The sequence below is a fragment of the Crocuta crocuta genome, unplaced genomic scaffold, assembly GCF_008692635.1.
Source record: "Crocuta crocuta isolate KB4526 unplaced genomic scaffold, BGI_CrCroc_1.0 scaffold83, whole genome shotgun sequence".
Classification (NCBI taxonomy): domain Eukaryota; kingdom Metazoa; phylum Chordata; class Mammalia; order Carnivora; family Hyaenidae; genus Crocuta; species Crocuta crocuta.
Window position 1 is genome coordinate 2,684,501 of NW_027529638.1, and position 23,532 is coordinate 2,708,032.

At 34.3% G+C, this 23,532-nt stretch overlaps 1 protein-coding gene across 3 annotated transcripts in view; it reads left to right on the forward strand.

Moving 5' to 3' along the window:
- GRID2 (glutamate ionotropic receptor delta type subunit 2) overlaps nt 1-23,532 on the forward strand; it is a 1,445,111-nt gene that overhangs the window by 1,156,397 nt on the left and 265,182 nt on the right. For all 3 annotated transcript variants that reach the window (XM_077762310.1, XM_077762308.1, XM_077762309.1), the window contains one exon: nt 10,145-10,283. In XM_077762310.1, the coding sequence (XP_077618436.1) occupies nt 10,145-10,283 (139 nt within the window). The remainder of the gene's footprint in view (nt 1-10,144; nt 10,284-23,532) is intronic.

Consider the following 23,532-nt stretch of genomic DNA (forward strand, 5'->3'; position numbering starts at 1 on the left):
AGGCAGGAGGTAATTATCTCTTTGCAGTTTTCACTTGCATTTCCCTAATGACTAGTGACGTTGAGCATCTTTTCAGTTATCTGTTGGCTTTTCATACATCTTTGGAGAAATGTCAGTTCAGGTTCTTTCCCCAGTTATTAATTGGGTTATTTTTTTTGCTACTGAGTTGTAGGTGTTCTTTATATATTTATACATGACCCCTGATCAGATGTTTGGTTTGCAAATATGTTTTCCCATTTTGTAGGTTGTCTTTTCACTTGTTGATGGTTTATTTTGCTGTGCAGCTGCTTTTTAGTTTGATGTAGTTCTGCTGCTCATCTGTGACTTTGCTGCTTGTGCTTCAGTTGTCATACCTAGAAACTAACAAGACCCATGTCAAGGAGATTTATTTCCAAGTTTTCCTCTTGGAGGTTCATGGTTTCAGGTCTTACATTTGTGTCTTTAATCTATTTCAAGTTAAATTTTGTGAGTGCTGTGAGTTATACTTATTTCATTCTTTTACATGTGAATATTTATTCTAGCTCCATTTATTGAAGAGAATAGGTTTTTTCCATTGAGTGTTTTTAGCTCCCTTGTCACACATTACTTGACAGCACATGCATAAGTTTATTTCTGGGTTATCAATTCTATTCATTAGTCTATTTCTTTCTTTTTATGCCTGTACCCTATGGTTTTGATGACTGTGGCTTTATAATATAACTTGAAATCAAGAAGCGTGATGCCTTCTGCTTTGTACTTTTTTATCAGGATTGCTTTGGTATTTGGGGTCTTTTGTGGTGCTAGATAAATTTGAAAAATTTTAAATTGTTGTTTCTACTTCTGTAAAAAATGCCATTGGAATCTTACTAGGGATTGAACTGAACCTATAGATGGCTTTTTGTAGTATTGACATATTAACAGTATTAATTGTTCTAACCCATGAATATGAAATACTTTTCCACTTCTTTGTGTCTTCTTTGATTTCTTTCATTTGTGCCTTATAAAGATCTTTCACCTCTTTAATTCCTAAGTACTTTATTGTTTTGATGCTACTGTAAATGAAATTGATTTCTTTCTTTTTTACGAAATTGCTGTTAGGTATAGAGATCCTACTGATTTTAATATTTTAATTTTGTATCCTACAACTTTATTGAAGTCATTATTTATATCTAAGAGTGTCTGGTTGAATCTTTAGAATTTTCTATATATAAAACCATGGCATCTGAAATAGAGACAAGGTTACTTCTTATTTTCCAATTCTGATACCTTTTATTTCTTGTTCTTGCTTGATTGCTCTAGATAGGACTTCTAGTACTAAGTTGACTTGGAGTGATGAGAGTGGACATTTTTATTTTGATCTTGATTTCATAGGGAAAAAACCTTGAAACTTTCACCATTGAATATGATGGTAGCTATAGGCTTGTCATATGTGACCTTTATTTGTTGAGATATGTTCCTTCTGTGCCTAGTGGGTTGGTTTCTATCATGAGTAGATGTTGAATTTTGTCAAATGAATTTTCTGCATGCATCTATTGGGATAATCATATAATTATTTTCTTTCAGTCTGTTAATGTTTTGTGTCACATTTATTGAGTTGCATATGCTGAACTCTCTTTGCATCGCAGGAATAAATTCTACTTTTCTTGGTGAATGATTCTTTTCAACGTGCTGCTGCATTTAGTTTGCTTATATTTTATTGAGAATTTTTGCATCTGGATTCATCAAGGGTATTGACTTATCATTTTTCTTTCCAGTAGTGTGCTTTTCTGGTTTGGGTACAAGATAATGCTGGCTTCATAAAATAAGTTTGAGAGGGTTTCCTCTTCTATTTTTTAGAAGAGTTTGAAGATTAATGTTAATTCTTTACATTCTTTAAATATTCTTTAAACATTTGGTAAAATTCACCAGTGAAATGATCTGGTCCTGAGGATCTCCTGGGGAGATGTTTTATTAGTGATCCAATCTCCTTATTTGCAAATGGTATATTCAGATTTTATATTTCTTCCTGATTTAGTCCTGGAAAGTTATACATTTCTAAGAATTTTTCCATTTCTTCTAAATTGCCTGGCTTGTTGGTGAGTAGCTATTCATAGTAGTTTCTTAAGATCCTTTGGATTTCTCTTCTATCAGTTGAAATATCTCCTTTTTATTTATAATTTTATTTACTTGGGTTCTCCCCCACCCGCCTTGTTTAGTCTAGTTAAGAGTTCGTCAATTCAGTTTATCTTTTCAAAGAATCAACTTTTAGTTTTAATGTCTTCAGTTGTTTTTCTTTTCCTTATTTTATTTATTTCTTCTCTAATCTTTATTATGTTTTTTTATTCTACTAACTTCGGGTTTATTTTCTTCTTTTTTAATTTTATTCATTTAAAAATACTTTTTAATCTTTTATTTATTTTGAGGGACAGACAGACAGAGTGAGAGAAGTGGGGAACAGGGAGAGAAAGAGACACAGAATTCTAAGCAGATTCCAGGCTCCAAGGTGTCAGCACAGAATCCAACATGGGGCTCAAACCAACAAACTGTGATATCATGATCTGAGCTGAAGTCGGACACTTAACTGACTGAGCCACCCAGGCACCCCTCTTCTTTTTTTTCTAGTTTTTTAGGGCATATAGTTCAGTTGTTTATTTGGAATCCCTCTTGCTTCTTCATGTAGGTGTTTATTGCTATGAACTCACCTCTTAGAACTGATTTTGCTGTATCACACAAATTCTGATATGTTGTGTTTCTACTTTCATTTGTGTCAAGAAAACTTTTTTTATTTCTCCTTTAATTTCTTCTTGAATTCATTGGTTGTTCAAGAGCCTATTAGTTAACCTCAGTGTGTTCATGATTTCTCAGGTTTCCTCTTGTTTTTGATTGGTAGTTTCTTGCCATTGTGGTCATAGAAGATACTTGATATGATTTCAATTTTCCTAAATTTTCTAAGACTTGTTTTGTAACTTAAATATGGTCTATTGCACAAAATGTTCCATATGCCCTTGAGAAGAATGTGTGGCTGCTGTTTTGGATAAAATATTTAGGTTATCTCTGTTAGGTCCATTTAGTCTATAGTATTTTTCAAGTCTGTTGTTGCCTTATTGATTTTCTGTGTGAGTGATCTATCCATTGTTGAGAATGAGATATTGAAGCTCCCAACTGTTACTGAATTACTGTTTATTTCTTTTTTTAACTCTTTTAGTTTCTGCTTTACATATTTAAATGTTCCAATGCTGAGCACACATATTTGTAATTATTATATTTTTTGATGTGTAGACACATCATTACATAATGACTTTTTTGTCTTTTTTTATTGTTTTTAGTTTGAAATATATTTTGTCTGATAAAAATATAGCTACCCTTTTTTTATTGTTGTTACCAATGTTATTTAAAATGTCTTTCTATTCCCTTCACTCTCATTGTATGTGTGTCCTAATGCTAAAATAAATCTTTTGTATACAGCATCTTGTCGGATCTTGATTTTTTTATCATCCATCTATTCTGTGTCTTTTAATTGGAGAATTTAATCTTTTTACACTTAAAGCAATTATTGATAGATAGGAACTTATTATTGCTATTTTGTTCATTGTTTTCTGAATGTTTTATATTTATTTTCTTTCATTTCTTGTAGTTTTCCTTATTTCTTATCCTGCTCTCTTTTTGTGTGTTTTGATGTCTTTTGGTATCACTATACTTTCCTTTTCTTTATCATGTTATTTTGTGTAATTACTACAGAATTTTTTTGTGTGTGTGGTTACAATTTCTGGTAAGCTTATAACACACTATTTAAACTGATAACTTCAAAAGAATTCACAAACTTTATACTTTTACTTCTACTTCCCCCCACACTTAAAGTTATTTCTATTACAACTACATTTTTAATATTGTATAAGTAATGACAGATTATTTTAGTTCTTTGTATTATTATCATAGATTTTTAATATTTAATATAATAGATTATTTTTAGATATAATTGATTATTTTGTTAGTTTCTTAACCTTTAATTTAGAGTTGTAATTGAATTATATATAGCACTGTTATCATATTGCAAAATCTAACTGTGACTATACTTTTACCATTACAAGTAGGTTTACAATATATTTTTAAGTTCTTATGTTGTGAATATATGGTATTTTACTTCCACTAGAAAAATTCCCTTTAGCATTTTTTTGTAAGGCAGATCTGTTGGTAGTAAACTTCTTTAGCTTTTGTTTTTGGAAAAGTCTTTATTCCTCCATTTCTAAAGGACAGCTTCACTGCATATAGAATTTTTGGTTGGCAGTTATTTTTTTCAATATTTTGAATACGGTATCTCATTCTCTTCTGATCTAAAAAGTTTCAATTGAGAAATCTCCCCTATTGTCTTATGGAGATTCCCTTGTATGTAATTTTTTTTTCTTTTCCTGCTTTAAATATTCTTTCTTTGTGTTTGACTTTTGATAATTGATTAATAATGTGTCTTGGTGACACTATTCCAATTCAACCTATTTGGTGTTGTTTGGGCCTCATGGATCTAGATATCCATCTCTCTCCCCAAGTTTGAGAAGTTTTCAGCTATTATGTCTTTTTTATAAATTTTGAAGAGAAGATGTTATTTTTTTTAATGTTTATTTATTTATTTTGAGATAGAGAGGGTGAGAGAGAATCCAAAGCAGGCTCTGCACTATCAGAGCAGAACCCCATTTGGGGCTTGATCTCATGAACCATGAAATCATGACCTGACCCAAAATCAAGAGTTGGACACTTAACCAACTGAACCACTAAGGCACTATCAGCTATTATAACTTTAAATATGCTTTCTGTCCCTTTTTCTTTGTCCTCTCCTTCTGGAATTTCCATACAAAAATATTGTTTATTTTCATTGTGTCTTTTTATTCTTGTAGGCTTTTTCACTCTTTTTCTGTTTTCTTTGGGGTCCTCCAACTGGTTTATTTTAACGTCCTATCCTCTTGGTCATTGATGTGTTTTTCTTCCACATGGTCAAGTTTACTTTGAAAACTCTCTACTAAATTCTTCAGCCCAGTTATCAAATTTTTCAACTCTAGGATTTCTGGGGGTTTTCTTGGCTTTGATGGTTGTTATTTCCTGCTCAAACATCTCTTTTTCTTTATGCATTGTTTTTGTAATTTTGTTTAGCTGTTTGTGTTATCATGTAGCTCAGTAAACTTGCTCAAGAGGATTATTCTGAACTCTTTGTCAATTCATCGATCTTCATTTCTTTATGGTTAATCATTGTAGTTTTATTAGTTTCCTTTGGTGATGTCATACTTACCTGACTTTTTAAGATCCTTTGTTTGTTATATTGGTATCTACACATTTTAGTATTTAGGCTCCTCTTTCAGACTTTATAGGTTTGCTTTGTCAGATAGACTTCTTCACCAGTCACGTGAGTTTGATTGTTGAGTGTGTCTTCTGGCAATGTCTTTAGACAGGTAGAGCTCTGAAATTGCCTGGATTCTCTGATCAAGCTTACTAGATGGTCATAACTGGGGTATATATTCAGTAGTAGATGGGGCTAAAATTAACTTCCTTGCCATGGCAGGGAGCACATGAGGCCAACAGTTTTGTTCTGCAGATGGGGGAAGCCATGGGCTGTGCTCTCTGTCTGAGTGTCATTGTAGCTAGGGCTGTTGAATGGATATTGCAGCTTCCCGTGTGCTTTGGTTAGGTTCCCTGATTGGACAGGCTGAGAGCTATATTAAGCAATGAGCAGGGCTACAAATTAGATTCCTTGTCTGGGAAGCAGTTTGAAAGCCAGTAAAACTCTTTAAACTAAGCAGTTTAAAATCCAGTAAAAACAAAAACTCCAAAAAGTTTGTTGTCTTAACTCAAGCCAAATCACACCTCAAGTTCCCTAGCTAAAGAGGGCCATTGGCTTGGCTCTGAAAACTACTGCCTCTACCCAACTCTCAGCTTGAGATCTGCTGGGGCTCATAGTTTCCCGGAGTTGTCTGCAGTTGTTCTGGCCAAAAGGAGCCAGAAGACATTCTCCATAGTGAGTGGGGCTATAATTCAGCTCCCTGTTTGAGCAAAATGGTCTCTGGGGCCAGCACCAGTCCTCCTCTGAGGATCTGAATCAGGCAAATCTGCAATCAGATGTGTTTATTGGTCATAGTGTGCCCCCAACTTCATTCTACAGATGAGCAAATTAGATTGAGATTACTACTTGGATACGGCAAGTATGAACTGGGTCTGCCAACATCCATGTGCTGGTTGTTGCAAACCCCTTTCTACTTCTCCATAACAATCAGATCTTTAGTGATTCACTTCACAGAGTTCTTAGCAATCCTCATGGGGTGAGATCAGAGTAGGGGCTCCAACAAATTAACCCATAATGTTGAGATGGGGCTAGTCTCCCCACACTTCAGGTTCCCTTTTCCCACTGGAGGAACTGGAAGCTCAGGAGAGACTTCTCTATGTGCTAGTGTGCTGTCCTGGGGGAAATCCATGTGGTCAATATATAGCCACTTCTTTTACTCTTCTGATGTAGTCAGTCTTGGCCTCAGTGCCCAGGGGTAGGTGCTTCACCCTCCTCTTCTCAGTGATGTCTTGTTCTCAAACAGTTGTTAATTGTTCTTCTTAGAGGAACAAAATCAGCCACAACCTATGTTGCCCTCTCGGGGACATCAGAATCCAGTGATTGATTTCTGAATGCCAAACCAATCCTAGCTTTCCTATAATAAATTAAACATGCTTATTTATTTATTGCACTTTTCAGATTGATAATTCATTAAGTCTTTTGCATCTACAATCATATGAAAGACTAGCCTGTAATATTCTTTTGCTGGAATGGCCTTTTTAGGTTTTATTGTCAGAGTTCTTTATAAAATGTATGGAATAGGACCTTTCCTTTCTAATTTCAGGAAGAGTTTGTAAAATAGAGTTAATTATTGCTAAAAAGCTTGGTAGATATTTCCAGTAAGGCCACTGGTCTTGAATATTTTGGTGAGTAAATTTTAATTGTAAATTCAAAGTCATTAATAGTCATAAGATCATCCAATCTTTCTGCTTCATTTGATGACAATTTTTCTAGGAATTTGTCTTTATCACCTCAATTTTCAAATAATTAACATAAAATTAAACACAAGATCCTTCTCGTTTTATGCTTTTTATCTGTAATAATGTATCCCTTTACTCCTATTGTATTTTTGTGCCTTTATTTATATTCTTGATCAATCTCAACAGCTTTTTATAGGCCTTTTCAAGTACCAAATTTCTGTTAGACTAACTTCCTCTATTGTATTTTGTCCTTTTATTAATTTTTGCTATTATACTTATTATTTCCTTCTTTCTATTTTCTTTAGGCTTGTCTTGGTGATTTTTTAACCTGTTGAAACTGATGAGTAGCTCACTGATTTTTCAGCCTTCTTTTCTTTTATATCATAGTCTATGAATTTTCTTCTAACACAAATTTAGCTATATCCCCATTAGCTATTAAAACTTAAGGTATTTGATGTGGAATATTTTGATTATCATCAACTTTATTTTTTTTTTAATGTTTTATTTATTCCTGAGAGAGAGAGAGAGAGAGAGACAGCGTGAGCAGGAGAGGGTCAGAGAGAGAAGGAGATACAGAATCGGAAGCAGACTCCAGGGTCTGAGCTAGCCATCAGCACAGAGCCTGAAGCAGGGCTCAAACCCACAAACTGTGAGATCATGACCTAAGCCACACTCAGACGCTTAAATGATGGAGCCACCCAGGCCTCCCTATCATCAACTTTAAAATATTCTTTTCTCCTGTGATTTTATTTGACCTATGGGTTAATACAATTGTAATTATTGGTTTCCAAACAAATGAGGATTTTCTAGTTTCCTCTGTCCCACCTCCCTCCATTTGGCAAGACCCAGGCCCTAATTTCTAAAGCTTTGAAGGCTTTTAAAATCATTGCTCATCTTCTCAGTCTCTTAGCTAATTTCTCTTCTGAAATTAGTATTTATATCTCTAGGAAAACCTTTTCTAGATACTAGGTCATATTTCTGGATTATCTTCTTCTCCAGGACCTTGGTCTTCTAATTTTTTACTGCTTCTTTAGCTCTTAAATGCATTGTATGTTTAATTTGTCTAGTGGCTCTCAGTGGGAGGATTGTTTTCAATGGCCAGAATTGGAAGCCAATAGTACCATTACATTTATCATTTGATTTCTAAATTTAGAGATCAAATAATTTAGGGGGATTCTACAAGAATATTTGAATTACCCAAGCTGCAGATTTTATGCCATGGATAAATAAAGTTCAACACATATCATTCATGTGGGTGATAACAACTCTAATCAAGGACAAAGACTTTATGTAACTTTATACAACTGAACACCAAAACACACACACACACACACACACACACAAAGCAAACCAACTAAAAAATGGGCAGGGGACCTGAATTGACATTTTTCCAAAGACATACAGATGGCCAAAAGACACATGAAAACATGCTCACATCACCAATCATCAGGGAACGTTAAATCAAAACCACAATGAAATGTCATCTCACACTGCTCAGAATGGCTAGGGTCAAAAAGATGAGAAACAACAAGTGTTGATAAGAATGTGGAGAAAAGAGAACTCTTGTGCACTGTTAGTGGAAATGTATATTGGTACAGCTGCTCTAGAAAACAGTAGAGAAGTTCCCAAAAATTAAAAATAGAAATATGATACGGTCTAATAATTTCACTACTAAATATTTACCCAAAGAAAATGAAAACACTATTTCAAATCAGTAATTTCACTAGTGGGTATTTACTAGTACAAAAACACTAATAAAAAATACAAAAAAATACAAAAACAGTAATTCAAAGGGATACATGCACCTCAATGCTTATTGCAGCAGCAGTTAAAATAGCCAAATTATGGAAGCAGCCCAAGTGTCCATTTGTAGATGAATGGATAAAGAGAAGATATATATATACATATATACACATGTATATGTATTCTTCATACATATGTATATGTATACTCCATATATATATATACATATATATATACACACACATATATATGTATCCTCTCTCTCTCTCTCTCTCCATATATATATATATATATATATATATATGTATACTCCATATATATATATGGAGTATTACTCAGCCATAAAAAAAGAATAAAATCTTTCCATTTGCACCAATATGGATTGAGCTAGAGCATAATGCTAAGCCAAATAAGTCAGTCAGAGACAGACAGAACCATACGATTTCATGCACATGTGTAATTTAAGAAACAAAACAAACAAACAAAGGAAAAAAATAAGAGAGAGACAAGCCAAGAAGCAGACTCTTAACTATAGAGAACAAACTGATGGTTACTAGAAGGGAGATGGGTGGGGGTAGGGGTGAAATAAGTGATGGGGATAAGTATACTTACCATGATGAGCACTGAATAATGTATAGAATTGTTGAATCACTATATTGTATACCTAAAATTAATATAATGCTATATGTTAACTATTCTGTAATTTTAAAAAAATTATTTAAAAATGTATATGTACCCTTATGTTTATTTCAGGATTATTTACAATAGCCAAGATATAGAAGCAACCCAAGTGTTCATCAATATGATGAATAAAGAAGATATGATATATTTGTAATTATATGCCATATTATATATTAGGATACATTATATTATGTATAATATATACATACATATAAATATATATGATTTATATGTATCATATATATATCCTATGATTCTATATCATATATCCTATATCTATATATGATATATATCATATATCCTATGATTCTAAGGAGCTTAACTGAAAATAATTTCCAATATTATTTATTAAAGTAGAAATCTGAAGTTATATTAAATATAGTCATAATAGTATTAATATAATCTAAGTACTGAATACTCAAGCATTTGGAAATAAACTAGTTATCTTTGGTTATTATAAGAGAGCAATTAATTCCAAGAATGAATAAGAATGTAGAAGACATATCATTTAAACAAGTTATACTAAGTATTTATCACAGTTCTTTATGGCTGGGTCTTAAAAAGTATCATAAAAAGTATCATAAAAGGGAATTAAATATGAAGTAATAAACATAACCAAAATACAGAAATCTATGCTGATGTTGTTATGTAAAAAGACTTTTCAGTACTTAAAAGTTCATTTGGTATTGATTGTGTATGACTTTAGATTCTTGATAAATACCTGTTGATGTTCTTTTATTCTATCTGCTTCTTTCCGCAGGTGGGGAGGTCCCATACACGACTCTGGCTACCCGAATGATGATGGGGGCTTGGTGGCTATTTGCATTGATTGTCATCTCATCTTACACAGCAAATCTTGCTGCTTTCCTCACTATCACCCGCATCGAAAGCTCCATCCAGTAAGTAGACAAAGATTCCAGTAGCCACAAAGCCTGAGAAATGACGAGAGTAGCCAAACCTATTTAAATAAGTATATGGTATCTGATAATAAATGTACACCCTCCTTTTGAGTAAAGGTTTAATTTTGTGACCTGCAAATATCACAGTGTTGGTAGCACATTTTTGATGAAATAAAATTCTAGGTATAATTTTAACATTGCTTCCCACATTTTCCTGGAAGAATAACACATATTCAGTATTTTAGGTTCCACAAAGTATGACTAGGTTTGGGCAACATTTTAAAAAGGAAGATAAAAGAGTCATACTAAAATATATATATTTCAAGTTTGACAGTATCAGTTTTTGTCTGGAGTCTGCCCCATTGTGCACTGAGTAAATAGTTGGAAAGACATTAGATGATTGATAGATGACATATAAGGAAAGAGAGAGGAGGCCAGGGGAGAAGGAGAGAGAGGATAGTTATCAAGAGATTAAAACCACATTGTGTTTATCTCTTCATTATATTACAGCTAATGTGATCATTATTACTGCTGCTTTTCCAGCTTCAGTGGTGGCAAATTGTCACTAACTATGGTACCTTTATTTAAGCCCTAAAAGTTACCTAAGCCAATGCCTCAGTTCATAAAATCCACTCCCATGAGCCCCAAGAGCACGAAGGCCTTTGATCAAGCATAGCTGGTCTGTGGTTTCACGTCATACAATCAGCTTCATAATGCAACTTCTGCCATATTAGAACATAATGTTCTCTATGTCATTTTAAAAAACATTTTACTGAAAATGTTTTATTCATCCAGAAACAGTATAGTTTGAATTTTCCTAGAGTTGAACAACATTCATTCTCAACAAAACTGACAATTCAAAGTTGTGAATAATTAATTTGTTAAGGAATTCATTCAAGATTTAACCCATCCTTTTTTTTTTAATGTTTTATTATTTATTTGTGAGAGAGAGAGAGACAGAGAATGAGCGGAAGAGGGACATAAAGAGAGAGAGACACAGAATCTGAAGCAGACTCCAGACTCTGAGCTGTCGGCACAGAGCCTGATGTGGGCCTTGACTTCATGAACAGTGAGATCATGACCTGAGCCAAAGTTGGACGCTTAACAGACTGAGCCTCCCAGGTGCCCTAGAGATTTAACTCATCCTTAAATAAAATATGAGTATTCTTGTCTTTAAAAAAATTTTAAATGAAGTCCATTAATAGTCACAGAACTATTATAACACAATACTAAAAATAAAATCAGGAATTACTGATCTATAAAGAAGTAGGATATTTTTCTTCAATTACTTGTCATATGTAATTGAAACCCCCAAGTTCAGCTGATAGTAACAGACAGTTCATCCAGTTATTGAAAGTGATGTTTCCAATTTCTCTCATCAAATCATCCTCCTCAAGTGTTTTTCCCAATTATTTATTTAGTGCAGATTCTTCATATCCTCCTAATTTATTATCCTTGTAGCCAGTTCTGTGTGTTACATAAGTTATAAATGGTACACAGTGAAGTTCATGGAAAGCTTAAACTCCATCAGAATCATATTTTAAGCAATAATGAAAATGATTACAAACACCCAGCCAAGAAATCAATGAAATCAGTAAAATTATGAAAATAATAATTAACTTTTATTGAGCACTCACGGAAAGCCAAAGTATGCTGAATGTTTTACATGCATTTGCTCATTTAATCATTACAACCATCTTCTGAAATACATACTATTAATAACCATTTTATAACTGAAGTTGAGAATATAAATAACTTGCTCAAAACCATGCAGCTAATAAATGATTGATTAAACATCACACCTTAAATCTGTCTGATTACTGAGCCTATATTCTAACTAAACTTACCACTGTAGTTCCCATCCCTTGGACTTTTGTATGGCCAGTTGTTTTTAGAGAACATTATAAAGGATATGCCATTGTCTTATTCATTGCTAAGTAAAGGGATATAAAGGATAACATTTTTCAAATCCTTAATTGGTCTGACGATATAAATATCAAAAGTTACATGATTGTTATTTGGGACAAATTCTATAGGCATACATCCCAACATGAAATAATTATATCCATAATTGATATCTGCCATTCAGGGAAAGACCACTTGGCAGATCCAATCAATAGAAATCACATTAAGAAAAAGTTTTAAAAACTCAAGATGGAGTATTCTATCTCACTAATGTACTTCTTATCAATTATGTTTAACTTGTCACATTTTGAGCAAACTTGAGCTGAAAACCAGTGTAGCTCATACCTGATTTTGAAGCACTTTAATAAAATAAATGAAGAAAACTTTGTAACTAATGGATTTTATCCAATAAATGACATCATCATAATAACAATTATGACTAATATACACTGAGAGTTTATTATTAATTTATTGAGCATGTTACATGTATTACCTCATTTATTCCTCAAAATAACCCTGAAAATACAAGTATTACTATTATTCCAATTACTTAGATGAAGAAACAGAAGTTTGCAAGATAAATTCTCAAGATCGCAGAACCAATAGTGTCAGAGCTGGAAGTCTAACCCATGTCAATTCAATACCAATCCCTGGTCTTACCCACTGAAATTTTTCCTTATCTAGTGATGGTTTCTACAATTTGTTTGCCTAATCTGCTTCCCTGGGGTTGCAGACCTCATGGTGTTTGTGTATATCTGAACTATTTAGTCATTATCAACTTTGGCAGCATTAATTTGTATCTTGCCTTTTATGCAATAGCAGTGGGAGCAGAAGCCTCAATCAAATTTTTACACCCATAAGGTTTCTCTAAAGGTAAAACCTAATGGAAAAACGATCATCATTTCACATGATGTTTCCCTCATGTGTAGTTCTACAATCCACAGTAACTGAGCATTCATTTTTTAAAAAAGTATTTCTTTCTAATGCCAGCTCACACTATTAAAAGTTAACATTGGGTATAATACATCTCCCTTCCTTCTAATATTATCAGTAAACTAATTTTGAAAGGAGAAGAATCTGAGCCAAAGGAGCTAAAAGAAACCCAAATCTCTCCCGAAACTTAAAGATATCTTCTAATTTCATGCCTCAGCTGTGTTGGTAAGCATAATTGCCTGCCGTGTTTCTTGGAAACATTTAAAGTTCCATTTGCAGCTAATGTCAAACTTTCTTGGAAAATCCTAAGTTTAATTTTTCTTAGAAAAGACAAAAAAAAAGAACCACAATACCGTCCAATGTCATGGTCCTTAATCATTTATATTCATAAGATTTTCTCGTCACTAAATGAAGCACTGTTTGTCAGTGCACCTTTTTTCAGCTCATTTTTGCTGTGCCACTGGCACACATATACCAGCCACAGGTTCATTCCCCAAATTCAAAGTGGCTTCTCTAGACCTGGAGGGACAGAGGTGGTTAGAGGGAAGTCAGTGAGAGACAGGAAAAGAGCAGCTACTTCTGAATTGATGGTTGACAGAAACTATTAAAATCTTGTAGGAGAAATCCAAATAGACTCATTCTAGGGAAGCTGAATACATTTTACAAAATTTACCCCTTTTTCAAACCTAGGTATTTATCAACATCTAATCTTCTAGTTGACACTTGCCTCTAACTAAAATTTTGAAAGTGAATTATTCCTGAAAAAGATAATCCCCATGTTTAACTTTATATCCCTTCAATGATAATGGTGTTCTGCTGCTTGATATGATGTAATATGACAGATTGTAACACAGTTGGGATGGGTAATATTGAGATACACAGTTCCACTTCTAAAGGAAAAAATATTCAGTTTCTACAAGACTCTAATGACATTTGGGCTTGTTCATTGTCATGGAATGGTAACAACATGTAGCTAATTGCTTTTAGATAGCTAGCAAATGGAATGTACTTGTTTCTACTGGTAACCAGGCTAAAGTTGGCAATAGTGAAATGGAGCATGTGAAGTTCTGAAGGTAATATTAGAGTAAACCCCAGGTAATAACATCATGAACATCAGTTTAATTAGTCTTTGTTGTGATGCAATTTTCAGAAACCTACTACTTTCACATATAAAGTAAAAAGAGCTGTGAGAGAAATCACAGTTGTACAGTTACAGTCGTTAATAACTTTAGAATCAGATTGATTTTTGATGGTGAAACTTGAGGTCTTTCATTTCCTGGGGCTATAAGTAAGTTTGGGTCTGTTCAAAGGAATTCCAGAATCTCACCATGTTTTTATGTTTAAAGCATTAATTCACCATAATGTTTGAGGTATGATATTGAGGGGTTTTTTGATGCAGTCACTGAATATATTAATTTGGGATAAATTTCTTTCCAAGTATATGCAAAAATCGATCCACAGATATTCTGTCACTGAAAGGGACTCTTTTTTCCCTAACATACTAATAACAAGACTTTTGTATCCACATTTGCTCACATGTAGAAAAGGAAACAAATAATAAACCAGTGGTTTTTCTCAATGTCATACAATAGAGTATGAGCTAGCCGTAGGTTTAGAAATCTGTCTGTCACTAGGTCTGGTGACAGAGAGAAAAAGGTAGGACTGGCAGGTGCTCGTTAATGAAATTATTTATGTTTTTCTTTGCCCTCACAGGGCTATGTAACTATCTTAAGCAAGTTACTGTTTAAGAGTTCATTACAACCATGCTTTTTGGAAACGGAGGTCCAGCAAAGCCTTGGACTGAGAGTAATTTGTTCTGTGAATGTTCCACAAGACAAGCAAACATTTCTAATAAATTTTAACTTGATAAATGAGCAATGTCTTGCAATACGAACAATACATGACGCCAAACGTCAAGCCAATGGTTCTAGAAATTCGCTTTGATATACAAGTGCTTTGGATTACAAGCATATTTCTGGAACCAATTATGCTCACAAACCAAAATTTTATTGTATTTCTAACTATAAAATCTAAACAAGTATCTTATCTTCATTTATTTAGTTCAACTGAATATATATGTACATATATATTGGGCTTATAAATCTGTCTGTCACCAGGCCTGGTGACAGAAAGAGAATGGTAGGACTGAGAGGTGTTCATTAAACATCATGCTAACTATTGATTCTATAAAGATATTTACATATTAGCCCTGAGTCATAATTTAGTTCAAAATGTAACAATGTAGAATTTAATGACTTGGGAGCTATGATAGATTTATTTATGAAATACTGTGTGAACACAGGGAAGCAGTAATTTAACTCAATAACTTGGAGGAGAGGGTGAGGAAAAAAGGAAAGAAACTACCAGGCATCACAGAGGTATCATCTGAGAGCTTGATCTTGAAAGATGAATTTCAAAAGGCTGAAGGGGTGGCTTCCTGGGAATATTTGCAAAGGCAAGAGAGATATGAAATTCCTCAGAGAGTGTCTAATAAAGTATAGATGATCAAAATCTGTTAATTTCCTTCCTGGATTGAGATATGTGACGTGAAAAGTGGCAGGAAAAGAAATAGAAAAGGAAAGTGGGACCAAACCCTGAAAGGCATGATAAGAATTGATAAGTAATTTGGAATTTTTCCTGGAGATAATGGAGAGTGACATCATCGAAGAAAGACAGCTTAATCTGTAGAGAAGAGGATAGGTGAGAGAGAAAAGATGTAGAAGTGTATGGAAACTAGTAGGTTTCTATCTAATATAAACCTGAAACATGTATCTTTTGTTTCCCAACTATTTAATTTGAAAATATCAAAAGATTAAGGGAATTTAAGAGAGATTTGGCTTGAGAAACTTTGAATCTCTAAGCTAACCATTTGCATTTATAGCAGATGCAGGAATATTGACTTAGATTTTTCAGTTTTAAAGATTCTTAAAGAGAGATTATGGTTGACTACATCATACCTAAATATGTAAGGAAGAAGAGAACTACTAATGTGAGAAAATTCTAGAAACCACTCTGGTTGGGCTACTTTTCAGGGGCAATTTTTCAGAAAAGTTGTGTCTCAATATCTGCTATTCCTGGACTTTATCCTGCCTGTTAATTACTTTTTGCCTTATGCCATCAAAAAATAAGTCAAACTTATTTTTATTCAATTTTAATATATTTTCAAAGTAAAACAAGGCTGTATTGAGAAAGTAGTAAAGGGTGGTAAATTTTTAAGGACAAAGTGTTAATAATCCACAGTTTGCCAGTTGTAATATGTTCTATTAATATTTAAACAAACATTTTTAACTTTATTTTGAAGTAACAGAGGAAGTTGCAAACATAGAGTATAAAGAGGTCCTATGTACCCTTCACCTAGTTTCCTCCAATGATTAATTTTAAATAATCATAGTACAATATCAAAACAAGGAAATTGATATGGATACGACATATGCATATAGTTCTGTGTCATTTTATTACATGTGTAGATTATACAGTCACCACTGCGATAGATCTAGAACTATCCTATCATTACAAAAATCTCCCACATTCTACCCTCACTCCTTCTCCACTATCCCCAACCCCTAATCATAACTAATATGTTTTCTATTCCTGTGGTTTTTATCATTTCAAGAGTGTTATATAACTTGAACCATAAGTATGTGGCCTTAATAGCCCTCTTTTTCCCCACTCAGCATAACACCCTTAAGATCTATCCAAGTTCTTGCATGCATCCATAGTTCATTGTTTTTTATTGCTGAATAGTATTCTATGATGTGGGTGCACCAGTTTAACTATTTACCTAATGAATGGAATTTTTGTTTCCAAGTTTTTATCTATTACAAATAAAGTTGCTAAGAACTTTTATATACATTTATGTTTTTGTATAGACATGTTTTCATTTCTCTGGCATAAATGCCCAGAGTATGGTCCCAATTCTCCCCGTCTACTGCTTTACTTCTTACTCTCTTTTCTCTTACTTCGAATATTGCTTCCCTCCACCCCATTCTCTTCTCATTCAAGTGTAAGATCCAGAGTGTGGCGTCCAGATGGTTCCTTTCTTCCATCCTTAAAATTAGTTTGAAAACCTCCATCATTACCACATCCAATCAAAGTAAAGTGCAACTCTATAGCCAAGTACACTGAACCCTTCAAAAGCTGGCCCAGCCTCATTTATGTTTACTGGCACCAACTCTAATCCATTCCCACACTTGTTCATCCTCCAGTTATGCCAAAATCTTGGAGGGCATTTCATACCTCTGTGGAGCTTACATGCTGCATCTTTTCCCTGAAATGACCCAAAACTCCCTTCTCCTCTGGCATCATCCATTTATACAAGCACAATTAACCATTAGCCATGTGTCTTCCCTCTGAGAGTATAAGACAAGGGCTATGCCATATCCATATTTGTGCCCTTAATGTGTCCCAAAATGCCTGGCACATAGTATCGATAATAACAGCGGCTAACATTATTGAGTGCTTGCTATGTGACAGACATTTTCCTAAATGCTTTGCTTAGATTTTCTCATTTAATACTCATAATAGCCCCATGAGAGATATATCATTGTTCATCTCTATTTTGAAGATGATGAAACTAAAAGCTAGAATAGCAAACCCAGGCAATCTGGCACTAGAAGTCTTGTCTTAGTGGACCGTATCATCTACAATTAACAAATACACTAAACCTTTACTGAATGAAATAAACAAAAATGAGTGAATGAAAACCATTATGGTCATTATAGGTTTTCTGAAAAATGAAGAGTTCTACAGGAAAGAATCAATGGCTGAATTATATTTAGCTAAGTTAATTTCAGATATTTCTAAGTTACATGGTATCCTAGAGACAGGCACAGGAGACCGTGAATTTAAATAAATCCGCATTCAAATCCTTTGCCACTTATTAGCTGAATGATCTTGTCATTTTCTATAATCATTTTCAGCCTTATTTTCCCTAAGGGTAAAAGGATAATGGGATCGACTTCTTAGGTTTAATGTAAAGAATAAATGGGAGGAAATGGGAGAAAAAAGAGACATAAGTAACAGCACAGTTCCTGGATACACCATGCATTTGCTTCCATTTTTCTACTTGTTCTCTAGGAGGCCATGTAGATTCCTTGGACTGTTCTTTCCTCCACCCTTTATGGTGGGGCTAATAACTATTATTTTTGCTATTCTGTCCACAATTCCATACACCAAATTCTTCTTTCCACCTGGTTCACCTAGACCTCAAAGTTCCTTTTTGTTGCTGTTACTGCTTTTAATACATTTGTCACTTCCTTACCTCAGAGCCCATCTTCCTGAGTGTTGTCTTCTTGTCATGCCACTTAATCCTCCAAGTCCCCAAAGGCTAAAAGAAGGAGAAGAAACTGGCTGTCAGGAAATCTTATCCGAATTAAGCATAAATAAGGACTTGGCTGAATGATTCACTGCTGTCTCACCTTAACCTGATTAACTGTCACTAAGGTCAAGCTGCTACTGATAGTGACCACACTGAACCTGGGTCAGGACATCTGTTGGCCAGGCAAGTTTTCTCTTTTAACTCCTCTATTTGCCCCTCATAACACACAGCTCACATGCTACTTCCTCTAAGAAGCCTTCCTCTTGTTATTCATAACTAGAATTCTGCCTCCTTTTTTTTTTTAAACCACTTTGTGTCTACCTGCTTGCACTCTGAACTATAGCTAGCCTCGTGGTGGATTAGAATAATACTTCTCAATTAAAATATATGTTTTGAACCTGGTTTTATCACCTTTGTATCAACACAGTGCCTTATGCAGTTACTTATTGAGTACCTAGTTGATTACAGATAAATATTCATTAAATAATAAACCGGAAAGGCATTTCTGAGAATCTGGCCTGAGACTGTGGAACCTCATGACTTGTTTGTACACCTCATAACAACTCAGAAAGAAATACGAAAGCCATTCTTATGTGCTGTTATTCCAGGATAAGAGAAGGAGCCCCAAATGATGTGCTCTCTAGGTTTTCTTAGTGTCTCACCCACACAGGCTTCCAGGGGGAGGCTACTTCATAGCTCTCATCAGGGAATTGCACACTTTATTAGGAACAGCCAAAATCAAGGTCGCTGAAGTGAGCTGGGCCTGATTCATACCACTTTTATGTTTCAGTTTAGTACAGAATTGTATAGGCTTAGCTTCACAGTACACAGGCACTACAGACAGAGGAAGACATTCATCTCCGTACTCTATATTGTTCAGTGTTGAAATGGCTTACTTATCAAAGCACTTAAGTACTACAGTGATGGATGTTTTATAAACATATAGCCATCTAGATATTATAGACAGGATTTTCTCTCTTTTTGAAAAAAATAAAAACCCTCAGTGGGTTGTTGGTCTTTCAAAGCCACTCTTCAGTGAGCATTTAATTAAAAGTCTTGTCTCTCACTTTATTTGTGATTCTCAGGAACATGACTATATTAGCATTCCTATAGACGCTATTTACACTGATATCACTAAGATGAAAACTTGGCCAAACTAATAAGTGCCCACAACCCCTGACATGATCTCCTTCTTCTGGACAAGGAATTATTCTAAACAATTCAAGTCCTCCTCTCTTTCTCCCCAGCTGTAGTCATCTAAATCCAGAAACCTATTAACACCTTGAGAATATAAATTTCTGTCTTCTCTTTGTCTCTTGTTATTTTACTTCTTCACCTAAAGCCAGCTGAATAAATAAGTTCTATCTACCACAAGTATATGGATATGATAAAAACCCTATAAACAGGATTACTTGATTTATTCATTTTAGAAGAGCTAGTTTGGGGGAACCTGGGTGACTCAGTTGGTTGAGCATCCAACTCTTGATTTCTGCTCAAGTCATTATCCCAGAGTCAAGCTCCACATTGGGCTCCATGCTCAGTGTGGGGTCCGCATAAGAGTCCCCCTCTCTTTCCCTCTCCTCCTCCTTGTTCTCTTTCTCTCTCTCTCTCTCTCTCTCTCTCTCTCTGGCTCTCTCTCTCTCTCTCAGATTAAAAAAAGCAGTTAAAAATAGAAGAAAAGCTCATCTGAATATGGAGAATGTTTTGTGAAATTAATGTAGGAAGAGTATTTGTTAGAAATAGGTGACAGAGGGATAGGCAGGCAGGGCTGTTTGGAAGAACACTGCTGAAGGGGACTGGAGACCTAGTTCAAGTGCTCAGGACTCATTCTTGCTACTGAATAATAAGGCAAGTGTTTAAACCACTTTGTACCTTATCTTTTTCTCTTTAACAGTGTGAACCATTCCTCCTCTCATTGCACAAACATTTCTTCCACAACTTGAATTAAGTTATTTTCAATGTCCTTTCAGCTATATAATTCTATGTCAGCTTACACAAATGAGGTATCTTATTAAACAAAGCCTGAGGTAACTGATAAAAAATACATTTAGATACATTAATAAGAGAAATCCTGGGTTATAAGGCATAACTGAAAGGAAACTCTTGTTTTGCCATATCATTTTTTTTCTCTTTCTGTTTTTCAAGTCGCACCTTTCTTTCCCTGTCCTCTCCATCACACCAGCAATCTTGATGTGCTGACCTCCACCCTCCACTAAATGTCTGTTTGACCCCATTAGTTCTCTGATCCTCTTAGTTCCTCCATAAGCTACTGTCATCTAAAAATAGCCAATTTATTTTTAATGACTTTCTCCTCCACTCCCACACACACACACACGCACGCACGCACACGCACACATACACACACATTCACTACACATACCCCTACTACAGCCCCTATTTCTCAAACTCTGATCTAATCTTTTTACCTAAGGACAAAGTTTAAAAATCACCAGATGCCCCAGATCATGGCAAGTCATGGGAAAGGTAAAGAACAGATCTGCAGTTGGCTTGCTGGGCTGCTTTTTCAGATGAAGGCTGCCATTTCCTCAGAGCAATGCTGCAGAACTCTCAAGATTTGCCTGCAGAATGTGGTGAGGGAGGGTGGGGGGGAGACACTTTCCCAAAACATTTTGACCAGTTATAATCTGAATGGCTATTAATAAGACCTGACTGTGAGATCAGCATATGCATTCTATGCCTACTTTTAGTTGAAATTTCTCAAAAAGGAAATATACCTAATTGGGAATAGAGGATAGTTTCTCTGAATGATTGAAAAAAATATCTTTTTTAGAGAGATCTGCAGACTTGCTGCACCGGGAAGAAGAAAAATATATTTTGTATTTTAGAAATTTTAAGGTATTGATAGAAGCCTGGTCTCCTGCTCTGTGTTATAAAGAGCCAGGACCTTTGTTTTGAGATATATTCATTAGAGTCTTCACTGAAACAATGCCCTTGCACCTTACTTTGACAGTAGCATTCTACTGGGTCTTCAAGTAGGCTATTAAATTTGCCCTTCTGTTATTCTTGGTCACTTCCTTCTCTTCAGCTATTTCTTTCCACTATGAATAATTTGATAATGTGATTAAAGTTTTGGAGATCCTTAAAAGAACTCATAGGTAAAAAAAATTACAAATTACTATTGAATCCTCACTTGAAACTACATTTTATTTTATCTGGGTCATTGTTTTATGTAGTAATATTGTGTATTATTGTATCACAGCTTATTAGAGAGTTATATGTGAGATTATGATCAATAGTTCAATGTCAGCCTTAGAGGTTATATTGAATAAAGTTTTTCCCATAAGTCAGCACTGGCCCTGATTCTAATGACCGTTTTCAGTGTTGATTTGAAGTATAGAATAGGGAGTAAACTTATTAAATATGCAGATTACTTATTATTGACTAGAACCACACCGTAAGAATTCATTGACAAATTAAACAAGGTGATTATAAGTGAAATGAAGTTCAATAGGGACAAATATATAATAATTCACTCAGAAATGGAAAAAGCAAACTGTGTGTTTGTGTGTGTGTGTGTGTGTGTCTATGATAGTTTAAAATTAGAGGTGAAGACAGTTTCAAAATGACTCATCTGTCAATTACACATTTGGAATGTAGTGTTGGTGTTTATAAAGAAAATGATCAAGATCACCTATCGGTATAAAAGTTGTTAGGGCTTTTTAAACACTACCATGACCTATTTATAAGCTCCATAAATTTTGCAAAAATTACCATAGAAAAGAAAAAGATGCCTTAGTTAATAACAATGTAAAAAAGTGAGTGATAGATCTTGTGGGTAAGAACTAAAGGAATTTAATGTTTAAGTCACCAAGGAAAAGGCTAAAGGATGAACACAGAAAATAAATGTTTTATTATATAAAGAAATATTGTACTAGAGGCGATAAGAAGTGATTGTCCATTTTCACTAAGAACAAAATGAGACGCTTATGTGAAATAGGAGAGTTTTTGGTTGGGCATGAGTAAGAAAGAACTTCCTGGCGTTAAGTTTTCTAAATCAGTAAAGTGCCTAAGGAAGAAGAATAAAGTCCATTTTGGAGACTGGGTTTTATACCTTAAGATATATCATCAAATTATGCAATACCTCCAGGAGCTCTTCCAAACTCTCTGATGTTATGATTTTATTAGGGTTCTTTCTTAACACCATTTAGAAATTTGTTGATCCTCAGGGAAACTCATGGGAATTAGTCAGGTCTTTCCAGTATTTTCAATGATAATAAGAACACAAAAATCTATTATTCCATTGAAGTCTACTGGATTATTTGAGGATATCATCTTAACATAGATTTTACACTCATCTGATCGTCAGTGGTAACATAATGAAATGCTGACCACACAAATTTAGGATGGTTCCACATTTGTTCATAGTGTCCCGGGATAAATAAACATTGCATCTTTTTCATGATATCTCAGAAAGAAATTGCACATGCTTTCTACTATACACAGGAAAATTACAGAGTGATTGAATTCACAGCAAACTGAGGCCTTTTTAATGGAATTTGGCTTAATTAGTGTATATATCAATATCTGTATATATCATGAAAGGGTACTGTAGTTAACTAATTTAAGATAGAGAGAAGACCCATATATGACAATTCTGTCAGCAGGTAGAAAAATATAGTGTCTTTCACATATCAAGAATCATGATGTGACATGGGCACATAGGTGGCTCAGTCAGTTAAGTGTCCAACTCTTGATTTTGTCTCAGGTCATGATCTCATAGTTTGTGGGTTTAAGAACTACACCAGAGGTTCAAACTCCCACCGAAGGTGTGGAGCCAGCTTGGGATTCTCTCTCCCTCTCTTTCTGCCCCTTTAATGCACATTCTCCCCCTCTGTCTCTATTTCTTTCTCTCTCTCAAAATAAATAAACTTTAAAAATTAAAAAATAAAAGATTCATAATATGACATAATTAGCCCCTAGCTTATAATCTGGGTCAACAATTCAGAAAAACCCGTCAGATTTTCATATAACTATTTTCTTGCATTTGTATAGCATTGTCATTTTGGAGAAAGTTTAACAATCATTTTGTTAATTATGCCTAACAGTAATAAGAAGGACAGTGTTTCCATCTTC